Source organism: Xyrauchen texanus, chromosome 17 (genome assembly GCF_025860055.1).
Source record: "Xyrauchen texanus isolate HMW12.3.18 chromosome 17, RBS_HiC_50CHRs, whole genome shotgun sequence".
NCBI classification, from domain to species: Eukaryota; Metazoa; Chordata; class Actinopteri; order Cypriniformes; family Catostomidae; genus Xyrauchen; species Xyrauchen texanus.
This window is the reverse complement of record NC_068292.1, coordinates 43,753,946-43,767,165: the sequence shown is the minus strand read 5'-3', so window position 1 is coordinate 43,767,165 and position 13,220 is coordinate 43,753,946. Positions and strand designations below refer to the sequence as shown.

Genomic DNA, 13,220 nt, shown 5'->3' with positions numbered 1-13,220 from the left:
CAAAGGAATCATCTCATAAGAGTCATTCGTTTGGGAATCGGTCTATACTGGTCACGCTGTGTGTTTCACAATGAAGATTCAAATGAATCATCTCCTAAGAGTCATTCGTTCGGGAATCGGTCTATACTGGTCACACTGTGTGTTTCACAATGAAGATTCAAATGAATCATCTCCTAAGAGTCATTCGTTCGGGAATCGGTCTGTACTGGTCACCCTGTGTGTTTCACAATGAAGATTCAAATGAATCATCTCATAAGAGTCATTCGTTCAGGAATCAGTCTATACTGGTCACCCTGTGTGTTTCACAATGTAGATTCAAAAGAATCTGTTCATAAGAGTCATTCGTTTGGGAATCGGTCTATACTGGTCACGCTGTGTGTTTCACAATGAAGATTCAAAGGAATCATCTCATAAGAGTCATTCGTTTGGGAATCGGTCTATACTGGTCACGCTGTGTGTTTCACAATGTAGATTCAAAAGAATCTGTTCATAAGAGTCATTCGTTCGGGAATCGGTCTATACTGGTCACGCTGTGTGTTTCACAATGAAGATTCAAAGGAATCATCTCATAAGAGTCATTCGTTTGGGAATCGGTCTATACTGTCACGCTGTGTGTTTCACAATGAAGATTCAAAGGAATCATCTCATAAGAGTCATTCGTTCAGGAATCGGTCTATACTGGTCACCCTGTGTGTTTCACAATGAAGATTCAAAGGAATCATCTCATAAGAGTCATTCGTTCGGGAATCGGTCTATACTGGTCACGCTGTGTGTTTGGGTTCCAAATAAGAACCAGTTCTCACCTAATAAACATTCAAAGAAGAACAACAAAACAATGCTGTACAGTTTTATATACTCATATTAATTTATATTTTGGTTCCATGACATACAATAATTCTGCACATATAACTCTTTTAACACCAAATGTACATCACATACAGCACATGTTGCATCTTTGTAACACCTTTGCTCTCATTTTGTTTTTAAATGGACCACTGATGCCTTCTAAAGAATAAAAGTTAAAACCACAATTGTCCACAATAACAATCGCTAACATCAGATGTAACTACTACAGTACTCTTCACAAAACATGAATGGAATGACTTAAAATGCTTGTGTAGTTCACTTGCACATATGATAACACGATTACCTCCTTAAAAAAAAAATGTAAACAAAATACTAGGGACAGCAGATATAGAGACTCTCCGGCCATAGAGAAGTATCTTTGAATATGAACGAGCATGCACGAGGGGGGTGACCAGAACCAGAGAAAGAGTGCAGAAAATGTTCAATTTAACTTTAAGATTGTTTCACAAAGACAAAATTAAAGGATGGAGAACGGCTCTTCTATTTGAAGTCCAGCAGGTTGCAGTCGATTTTGTAATACACGTAGGGATAATACTCCTGCTGGCTGAGGTTCAAGCCAGGAATATCCATGGCAGATTGCTGAAACAGGGAAAAGACAATGACAGATTATTCCAGAAGTAAAGTATTACACCAAACCAACGAGCTCTGAGATGAATCACAACATCACAAACTTTGCCCAGAGCCGACCGGAGACTTACGTCGATAATGGCGGCCGCGCTGCTGTCCAGATGCTTGTAAAGATCGTACAGAACTTCCCTCAATTTCTTCATATTCTTCTTGTTGGGCTGTAGCAGCATCGCTTGGAAGTTCACGGGCAATCCATATCTGTTTATTTACAATAAAACGTGTATTTAGCTGAAGAAAATCTCTTTCACATCCAATAATTAAGTGCAAACAATATGTGCTGGTAGTGGGCCTGACTCATCATACAATACTTTAAAGGGGTCATTAAATGTGGGGTTTTTTTTTTTATATCTTTTTAATATTTAAAATGTTTTCTTGAGGTCTGCTACCCAACCTGTGCTGGACCAGACAAAACGGTTTTGGGTCATTAAAAAAAAAAAAAAAATGTTTTTAAGTAACTGTATGTTTGTAAACATCTGTAATGAATTAAAACAATAAATTATTATTATTAGTGGTGCTTGCCAAAGGCAAGGCATCACTATTGTTCTCTTGCATACTTATTATTCCACACAAAGTTTGGCGCGCTGCTCCTCCCACAGCTTTTGTCACAGACCCGTTTGAGGCGTCAAATCGTGCGGCTCATTGAGGAGAGGTGCGCTGTATCTTGTCTAAGCGATCGGGTGTACGATGTTCGCACAGCGGACGAAAAAGCGCCAAAAACGTCCCATTGACTTAACATTGCGGAATGTTCAGAAATTTAAATCCCAACTGACGTTTTCACACACACAGACACCAAAGGGCCTGTCAGCCCTGCATCTCTCCCTCTCTCTCTCCCTCAGAGGATTTATATTATCAAGCAGCCAATAAGTAATGACCTAAAATCTTCATAGCCACACCTTAAAACATGCTAAATACGTGCTAGCAACATGTTAACACATGCTATCATCGCCTAGCGAAGTGATAAAACATGCTAGCATCATGATAACACATGCTAGCATCGCCTAGCGAAGTGATAAAACATGCTAAAAACGTGTTGGCATCATGCTAACACATGCTAGCATCGCCTAGCGAAGTGTTAAAACATGCTAAAAACGTGCTAGCATCATGTTAACACATTCTAGCATCGCCTAGCGAAGTGCTAAAACATGCTAAAAACTTGCTAGCATCATGCTAACACATGCTAGCATCGCCTAGCGAAGTGCTAAAACATGCTAAAAACGTGCTAGCATCATGCTAACACATGTTAGCATCACCTAGCGAAGTGTTAAAACATTCTAAAAACGTGCTAGCATAATGCTAACACAAACATAATACCTACATGCCACCATCATGAAAAACACATGCTAGCAACATTCTATGACCATTATTTTAATGCTTAGCAACAAGTTAGAAAATTCTATTTGACGAGTTTTGCTACGGCAAGCACCACTCACATTTTCTTCAGGAAATGTACCTATCTAGTACTATATTTATTATTATAAATATTTTTACATTCATATTAAATATGACAATAGGCTACTTTTATTAAATATTTATTATATTATTTTTTAATTTTAACGTAACTTTTTTTGCACGTGCGCTCGCACTCACAGACGCGCAAACAGACGAATTGGGGGCTGTTCACACAAAACCTGTTTTTCTATGCACCTGCACGGTTTTTCCCATGTAAACACACACTGGATGGCCTTTGATCATTGCGCATGATTTAGTGTTTTTTCAGCATCTCGCGAGGACCGCGAGAATTTGTTTTTTAAACATTGTGGCAAGTTAAAAGAATTGTGCATCACGAGAAACCCGCGCTCTGTTACATTTGTTGTGCTGCATCTAGTTATTTTTAATGCAGGTGTCAAAGGTTCGACATTCTGAAGGAGTTCAGCTTGTAAAGAGGATTTCATTAAGTTCATTACCATTAAAAATACATTTCGACTCGTTCCTCCTTTTCTTTACAAAATGCACAAATGTGTGTTGCAGTGAGACACTTACAATGGAAGTCAATGGGGTTTCATCTGTAAACGTTAAAATACTCACTGTATAGACACGAGACGTAAACAATATGTGTGTTAACATGATTTTACTGTCATAAAATCACTTATTAACCACATCTGTGGAAAGTTTACAACTAAGTTGCCATGACAACATAACGCGTAAACACTAAAACTAATCGTAAAGCTGTATGATTTAAACAACTTATCAAATCACACCCAGTAGAATTAAAGCAAGTGCTTTTATAAAATTATAAGCTTCACAATTCTGCCTTTAAACCCTCCAAAAATATCCCCCCATTGACTTCCATTATAAGTGTCTCACTAAGGTGTTGTGTGTGTTGCTACCTTAACACAGACTCCACAAAGACCCTCAGAGCTTTAATGTGGATCCAAGCAATGAACGCCTCGCTGAAGTTCACTTTAAGCCATCGGACAAGTGGCCCCTGCAGAAAACCTGCATTTAATTACAATTACCCAACATTGATGTAGCCACATGCTACAATCCCGTCCAGCGGATACATACAAACTGCTTTTTCTTGTCAGTAGAGAGTCGTGTCATCTCCTCCTTATCTGCTTTCAGTTCCTCCTCATTGTACTGAAAGTCTCGCACCGTGAACCTGCGAGGTGGACACAGAGTGGACTATGATGTGAAAACTGGATCTTCTCCCAAACGTCTAAGACACACAAATCAAAGGTGTGATTATGACATCACAGTGGAGTGGTTTACTTGTTCTCTCTGGCCTTGTGCCTGAAGTCATCGATGGCCTTTCTGAAGAGTGTGACGGAAAACAGGCCGCTGTCATGATCCTCAAACAGCAGACTGATGGGAGAAAGAGGAGTGTGGTTAGAAGCAACATGTCAGAATCACATTTGACCACAAAATCAATAGAATTACGTAAGATAAAAATGTGCATGGCACTATTACAAAGGCACATGCATTTTAAACCATAACTCCTAAACTGCATGTCCTTATATCAACGGATTCCTTGGCTCAAGATGAACAAAGCAAATACTTCTGCCATAAAACCTACTTATTCAGATTAGTCCTAGGTCCTTCGCTCGATCGGAGCCAAACCAGTGCACAACTATTCTCTAGAGTCTCAATATCAATAATGACCAAAAAAAGTTCGATCTTTTAATTCATTGAGGCAACGGTACGCCAAAACGTGCCAAGTGGGCGTGGCCATTTTTACATAAATGTTTCTCCCCAATATGGAATGGCCAATCCCCAATTCACTCTCAGTCGTGGTGGTGGTGTAGTGGCTCGCCTCAATCGGGGTGGCGGAGGACGAGTCTCAGTTGCCTCCGCGTCTGAGTCCGTCAATCTGCGCATCTTATCACGTGACTCATTGTGCATCTGCGACTCGCAGCATGTGGAGGCTCATGCTACTCTCCACGATCCACACACAACTCACCACACGCCCCATTGAGAGCGAGAACCACCAATCACGACCACGAGGAGGTTACCCCATGTGACTCTACCCTCCCTAGCAACCGGGCCAATCAGCACGCCCTGGATTCAAACTCGCGAGGGGTGGTAGTCAGCGTCAATACTCGCTGAGCTACCCAGACCCAACGGATATAACTCTTGAATGGAAATCTGAGGACACATAAAAAAAAAAATGCATGCCTCGGCCACTTGGTGGCGCTATAACAAGGTATCTTAGAAGGCAGTATAGCATGTTGCAAGTTGCTTACTTAGTGGATCGTGGCACCACCATTTCAGCGAGAGTCTCGTAAGTGTGCTGCCAGTCACCGTAATTCGTCCTGTAGGGTTAGAAAACATACTGTCACCACGAGTGTCAAGAAAATTCAACAAGACAATCTAAAGTGTGTTCACAGCACTTCGTTTTATATTGAAATGTGTCACTTACTTTGGTACCACCACTAGCATAGTAATGAGATACTCAGAATCCAGCACAAAGTCGTCTTTCTTGACAATATCAGCCAGACTCCTGGTGAGCAGACTCCCTCTGATGAGACAACGTTAGTGTTAACACACATTCATCATGTAAATAACAACGGTCCCTTTTTTGGCTGATGACCCAAATTTAAAAGCTCACCTTAAACAAAAACAGTGGACCGATAGCATAAAATGTTTCTTTTTTTCCCCCAAAGTTTGCGAGCATGCAATTCCTGTTCTGTCTGCTCAATCTCCCTGCAAACGCCTTATTATATTCCACTATATAACAGCAATTACTAGGAAAAATTATCTTTCCTCTATCACCTTCCCTCACAATATACAGATCTGAAATGTAGGTGGCGCACACACACGACATGGACACATACACGCACACGTGCACGCACACACACACACACGGACACATACACACACGCGCACACACACGTGCACGCACACACACACACGGACATATACAAACAGACACATACACGCACACTTACGGACATATACACATGCACACACACACACACACACAAGTGCACGCACACACACAAACACACGGACATACACACGGACACATACATGCACACAAACACGTGCACGCACAAGCGCAGACACGTGCACACACACGCACATGCACACAAGCACACACACACAGACATATACACACGGACACATACACGCACACGCGTGCACACACACGGACATACACACAAGCACACACACACACGTGCATGCACACACACACACACACGGACATATACACATGGACACATACACGCACACACACGGACATATACACATGGACACATACACGCACACGCACACACACACACACACGTGCACGCACACACACAAACACGGACATACACACGGACACATACACACACACGTGCACGCACACACACAAACACACGGACATACACACGGACACATACACACACACGTGCACGCACACACACAAACACAAACACACGGACATACACACGGGTACATACACGGACATATACACATGGACACATACACGCACACACACACGTGCACGCACACACACAAACACATGGACATACACACGGACACATACACACACACACGTGCACGCACACACACAAACACAAACACATGGACATACACACGGGTACATACACGGACATATACACATGGACACATACACGCGCACACACACACGCGCACACACACGTGCACGCACACACACAAACACATGGACATACACACGGACACATACACACACACGCGCACGCACACACACAAACACACGGACATACACACGGACACATACACACACACGTGCACGCACACACACAAACACACGGACATACACACGGACACATACATGCACACAAACACGTGCACGCACAAGCGCAGACACGTGCACACACAAGCGCACACACACAGACATATACACACGGACACATACACGCACGCACACATACACACGTGCACACACACGGACACATACACGCACACACACACGTGCGCGCACACAAGCGCAGACACGTGCACACACAAGCGCACACACACAGACATATACACACGGACACATACACGCACGCACACATACACACGTGCACACACACGGACACATACACGCACACACACACGTGCGCGCACACAAGCGCGAACACGCACGCACGCACACACCCAATGGTGTCAAGATGTAAAACATGCCATTTATTTAATTTAAACACAAACATGAATGAGCTTTCAGAGATTTCAGGATTATCAGTGAATAACAACTACAATTTCAGTCTGTTTCTCACACAAAGCTATCGTTTGACTTCAGACGACTTGAAATAACTTACTTGCACGTAAGTCATATGAAGAACTGTTATGATACTTTAAAGGTCATTTCTAGAGTGCTTTTTAATGCCAAATATTCATCAAAATGTTCCACTTTGTGCAAAATAACAGCATTAAAAATGACATGCATGCATAAACATTTTGCATGAAGCAATTCTTTAAATCTGGAAGTTTTGCACTTCTACCAACATGCATCAGCCTCGTACCAATGTATGAATACAAAGCATCAAAAGATTCAATTAATATCAACAACATCCTAGCAAACAAAGAGGTTAAGGGTAACCAAATAAACCCACATGTATCACATAAAAACCCTAAAAATAAAAGTTACTTACGCATTCTTCCTCTCCAGGTTTTGCAAGTTTCCCTTCAGGTTGTTGTAAGCTGATGCTCGAGCCTTCAGGTCATTATCAATCTGTGATACTTGCTGTTGACCAGCAGGGGTAGACAACAGGACACACAGTTTTATAGATGTCACTAAAAACCAGAAGCCCCAATATCCCAATCAGAAACAGCTGTTAGAATTCTGCTGTTAAATACAGCTGGATATACATGATGTATTCATAATGATTTCGCTGATTATATAATACAACTAAGCAACATTGTAAATATATTGCATTGGTTTTAGCAAGCTTTTTATTCGCCCGTATATTTCCTAAAGAGTGCGTCGATTTCGAAGGGTCGATTGCAGATTATACACATAGAAATGAGGACTAGATCAGATGACTTGCCTTTGATATGATCTCTGAAATGTTCTTCAACGATTGTTTGATGGGGTATTTGGCCATGTCCCACTGGAATCGTGTGGCGTAGGTGACCAGATCAACTGAAACGCAGAAAAAATATATGTTACCAAAACCAGCGACAGCGTACCATCTCTTGTGCTGTCGTAGACGCCAGTGATCCTGTATCGGTTACCTCCATTAGCGAGCAAGTTCTCCTGGACTTTGTCTCGGCTGTCCTCCAACACATCTGCCATGTACTGAGCGACCTTCTTCACCACACTGTGAAGAGCATCAAAGACATCACACTGTACTGAGACAACCCTCTGAAAACTGGCAAAGACTATCCAAGACCAGGAATACATCAAACATCAAACACGATGTCCAAGAGACCTAGCTAAGACGTAATATGACTTTTAAGATACTTAAAGGAACAGTTAACCCAAAAGCTTTGTCGCTTGGCAGTGTAAATCACCATCAACTTTACATCTATGGAAAAAAGAGAAGCAAATACTGAAGAAAATGTTGGGTTGAAATGACGACTAAAGGCCTTGATATACTTCCTACGAAATCGAAGAATGAACGGACAAAATCTGGCCAAAAAAAAAGGCGTTTTTGCATTGTTTCGGTGGTTTGAAACAGCTCACTGCGGCTAACTTTTAGCTCAACACCTTACACGCCATCGGTATGTGTGACCTGGAGCTCCACCTACCTTGAGGCGGATGTCTAATTTTGTTTACGTTGTTCAGCGAGTCAAAATCAGTCAACATCAGTAGCGGTTCTAGCTTGTTTGGCGCCCTGGGGGAATCCCACTTCAACACAGCCACTATGTTGTTGACCAGTGGGGTTGCGCCGCCTCGTGCCACCCCACCGCAAGATGTCGCCCATGTCTACATCCACCACCGGTCAACATGAACACATCGATGTGCAAAGTTATTAGCGAGCTGGTGCAAATGTACCTACATCCGTACGATCGTTCGCTTAAAGACATTTTCCATTTTAAGTCCACTAAAAGCACTTCTCAAATACTCTCAAGCGCCCATTCACTCATGTGCCATCTGCAGCAATAGCCAAGTAAGATATGCCTCTATTTTATCTTTGTTCTGCACATTAACACTTTTATACACTCATCTTTACAATATAATAACAGAGTGTAACCGGCGCATATTATTGCCATGCATTAGCATCATGAATTCATAATATAAACGAGACTGGATATACAGTATATCACTTTAAATCATCATCATCAAGTGGTTAAACAGCTTTGTTTACTGATCTCATGTGAATTCATAGAACGAGGCATAAAGTCAATGATAACACATTTTTAAGGTTTTACATGGTAAATGGTCTGCACTTATGTAGCGCCTTTTTAACCTTAGCGGTATTCAAAACGCTTTACACTGTGACTCGATCACCTATTCTCTCGCACATGCACACACACAAACACACACACACACACATACCAATGATGGCAGAGCTGCCATGCGAGGCTTAGCCTGACATTGGGAGCAACTTGGGGTTAAGTGTCTTGCCCAAGGAAACTTCGGCATGTGGAGTTGTGTGGGCCGGAATCGAACCGCCAATCCCGCTCGACCACCTGAGCCACAGCCTACTTCTAAACGCCTCCCACATCCGTGTGGCGGGTGTCTGAATGTTCGGATACAGTATACCGTTGCTCGGCTGTTTCCAACTTCTTTTTACCCCTGAACGAAAACTTCTACAGACGTAAATTGCTCCCAAGGATGAGCCAAACTAGTAGAGGTCCAAATAGTTTTTCTGAGGTCTTGGCTGATTTATTTTGATTCAAACTCACCATTGTGAGTAAAGAAACGGATCAAGACCAAAAACAACCAAGCTTCTGTACAGCGTTCCTCCTTCTCACTTGTAAACAGCGCTGCTCTTCCATGTGTGTCGCACGTGTGTCAGTTCTAGAACGGAAGCATGATTTAAAGTAAAAAAAAGCACATACATATTGATCTTTTACGCACCACTTTTACGAGTCACTTTAAAAGACATCAATTGAACCACTGGAGTCGTATGGATGACGTTTATGCTGACTGTCTGTGATTTTTGAGCTTCAAAAGAAAAATCTCCATTCACTTGCATTGTAAGGACCTACTGAGCTGAGATATTCTTCTATTTTTCTTCAAATGTGTTCTGGTGAAGAAAGAAAGTCATGAGGGTGAGTAAATGACAAATGACAAAAATCACAATGGCTGACTTCCTGTTGAGTTTAGGGCGTGGTTCTAAGAGACTTTTTTGCACGTGTTGACATGTTACATATGCCTATCGATCGTCTTACGTGTAGGTGAAACGTGGCTTGAAGGCTGCTTCGTTGAAAGTTTGTAGGTGGCGCTATTGAGCCATTTTGCCACACCTAATCCTGAACCCCATATCAGATGTAAATGTTCGCCACTTCTGATGCGTGTGCAAAGTTTCATGATTTTTCGAGTATGTTTAGGCCTCAAAAATGCGATTTCTTACGGGAAAAAAATTATAAAAACCTAGCAGAACAATAGGGTCCTCGCACCATTGGTGCCCGATACCGATCCAGGTATCGTATCGGTGCCATCCCTAATCAATACCCGGCCCTAACAACTACAAAGCAATACCCTGGTAACGTAGTCATAACACGCTAGCATCGCGGTGACAAGTTTTCCATTAAAATGAGATAAGGGTGTTTCTTTTTTCTGGTGTGTTTAAGCATTTAGAAACAACTGAGTGTATTAAAACGATCACAACTTTACCTCTCAACAAAAGAGTCCAGTTTGGCGAGCTCATCCGAGAGTCCCACTAACACGTCTAGCGTTCCGACCTGCAGCATGTAGGGAACAGAAACAAAGACACTTTGACCATCGTGTGTATAATGAAGCAAAACAAACGCAGCCGTGTTTGATCGGCATCAGTCAGTACAGACATCGGGGGCTGCCGCTGCTTTAGTGTGGCGCCGCCGCCTCAGTTCTCCGCCGAGTGGAAAGCGGCCGGTCCAGATGACACAGGGTAGCAAGGTCACATGACCCTGAGCGACAGGGACAGAACTGGGTCATAGAAAGTGAAGATTCACCGTGAACAGGAATTCATCTTGAGATAGGGGAGCATAGACGGGTGGTAGCATAAATATGACTTCATAGATGAAGTTACGGTTTTACAAACAAACGCAGCTCTCTGCCAGTTCTGGGAAAAGAGCTGCGTTTAATGAGCGCTTCATACAAACTGAGCTGGAAATGGCCAAATATTTTTTTGAGGGGTTGAAACACCCCGTTTCTAAATGATTATTGGGCTTCTTTAGGTCCATTGATCCAGGATCAGTGGATCAGGACAAACTCATAAATCATTACTCCCCAAATTGGCACGCCCAATTCCCAATGTGCTCCAAGTCCTCGTGGTGGCGTAGTGACTCGCCTCAATCCGGGTGGCGGAGGACGAATCTCAGTTGCCTCTGCATCTGAAACCGTCCATCCGCACATCTCATCACGTGACTTGTTGAGCGTGTTACCGCGGAGACGTATAGTGTGTGGAGGCGTCACCCTATTCTCCGCGGCATCCACGCACAACTCACCACGTGCCCCACCGAGAGCGAGAACCACATTATAGCGACCGCGAGGATGCTACCCCATGTGACTCTACCCTCCCTAGCAACCGGGCCAATTTGGTTGCTTAGGAGGAGACCTGGCTCTAGTTACTCAGCACATCCTGGGATTCGAACTCACAACTCAAGGGATGATAGCCAGCGTCTTTACTCGCTGAGTTACCCAGGTCCCATATATCGTCGCATCAGCTCTGTTAGACCCGACTGACCCCAGCTGCTGCTGGTGGCTTTTGATCTATAATCTAAATTCTGGTTGGTCCAGCTAATGTGCTTGTGTGTAGACCGATTAGACGAAGCACTGACAACCAGTAAGACAATTGGCTCTTTTAACCGGAAGATGGGACTTCCTTTCCCAAAGTCGCCATATTGAGCAATACATCTTATTGGTCTCCACGTGGTCTATCTCTGAGTGAGCTGAGAGACTATAAAAAGAGAAAGAGGAAGAGAATGTGACCTTGAGATCAGGAATGTTGAACTTGTTGTTGGTGGAGAGGTTGTTGGTGCGAGTGGTAGCAATCATTAATTTGTCCCATGTCTGCTGGCAGGTCTTCTCTCCAGGAGCAGAGATCAACCAGAACTCCGTCATGGCTGCTGGAGTGCGGGAACGTAGCGGCTAAAGACAGAAATAGATTGACAGGCATTACAATAATAAATATGTTAAGCATGTCTTGATACTGAATCCTTAAATTCAAGATTAACCTATAACTGGTTAATTGACATGCAGTGTGGCATGCTATCTTCAATGTAAAACTATCATAACCGTGTGCGACCCAACGTCCAATTTAAACGGACTGATCTCAGTTCAGGACATGACGCCAATCTCAGGGAAGTTTGCCAACTATCATCTGGTAAGAAACCTCAGTGTCCTTGTTACACATATTACATGCATGTACTATAGTAATGACTGTAATTACATACACGCACACATGAGTAATAGTGTAATTACAAGCAAACAATCCTAAACCAACCCCCTATTTACTATTTACACTTCCCCTTTGACATTAACATACATTTAAATCTCAAATTTGTATTTGTGAATAATAAAAACAAGAGTCCATCTCCGAGTTATTTGTCAACAAACAGAAAGAAAAGTGGTTTTAGTTGCAGAACATAGCCGTTCAATGTGCATTAGGCTAGAATTGTAACAAATGAAGAGAGAAATGTTTAATAATTCATTAAGTTTTGGGAAGTTTAGTTTGATTTCGTCATTTCCTCAAAATGTGACACTTGACAGTCACGAGTTTCAAGCAGAGGCACATCAGTCTGTTCTCATCTGATCTGAACTAGTCTGAATATAAAAACATGATGTTATAAAATCAAATTATCAGTAAAATAAATTCACTTATAAATCAATTCTGCCAAAATAAATAGATAAATAAATAAAAAGGCATAAACACGCAGTATTTGATACACATACACCGGACATATACAATCACATCTACACTATAGCATATTTAAAATTATTCATATCAAATTAAAATCTGAAAATACATAATTAATTAACAATAAAGCGCATTAATACAATAAAAACACCTCAGCTCTCCTAATCCACACAAGCAAACACCGTTAAAGCTGCAGAGGTTACAGCACGATCACACCAACTGACATTTAAATAATGTTTCTCCAGCGGATTTTACCTGATATCCGTGTAAACGAGATGACGAGACGATTATTTGGTAGTTTTGATTAAATAATTTCTAAAGGTTGTA

At 42.2% G+C, this 13,220-nt stretch overlaps 1 protein-coding gene across 1 annotated transcript in view; it reads right to left on the bottom strand.

Moving 5' to 3' along the window:
- Positions 1–841: 841 nt before the first annotated feature.
- LOC127658384 (V-type proton ATPase subunit C 1-A-like) overlaps positions 842–13,220 on the bottom strand; it is a 12,450-nt gene continuing 71 nt past the window's right edge. Inside the window, exons 1-13 of the mRNA XM_052147655.1 lie at positions 13,149–13,220; positions 11,966–12,124; positions 10,670–10,737; positions 8,119–8,204; positions 7,932–8,026; positions 7,536–7,627; positions 5,351–5,449; positions 5,175–5,243; positions 4,204–4,296; positions 4,000–4,093; positions 3,822–3,919; positions 1,566–1,692; positions 842–1,446 (exon numbers count right to left, since the gene is read on the bottom strand). The exon at positions 13,149–13,220 is cut by the window's right edge and continues 71 nt beyond it. Of these exons, the coding sequence (XP_052003615.1) occupies positions 1,348–1,446; positions 1,566–1,692; positions 3,822–3,919; positions 4,000–4,093; positions 4,204–4,296; positions 5,175–5,243; positions 5,351–5,449; positions 7,536–7,627; positions 7,932–8,026; positions 8,119–8,204; positions 10,670–10,737; positions 11,966–12,097 (1,152 nt within the window). The 5' untranslated portion in view covers positions 12,098–12,124; positions 13,149–13,220 and the 3' untranslated portion in view covers positions 842–1,347. The remainder of the gene's footprint in view (positions 1,447–1,565; positions 1,693–3,821; positions 3,920–3,999; positions 4,094–4,203; positions 4,297–5,174; positions 5,244–5,350; positions 5,450–7,535; positions 7,628–7,931; positions 8,027–8,118; positions 8,205–10,669; positions 10,738–11,965; positions 12,125–13,148) is intronic.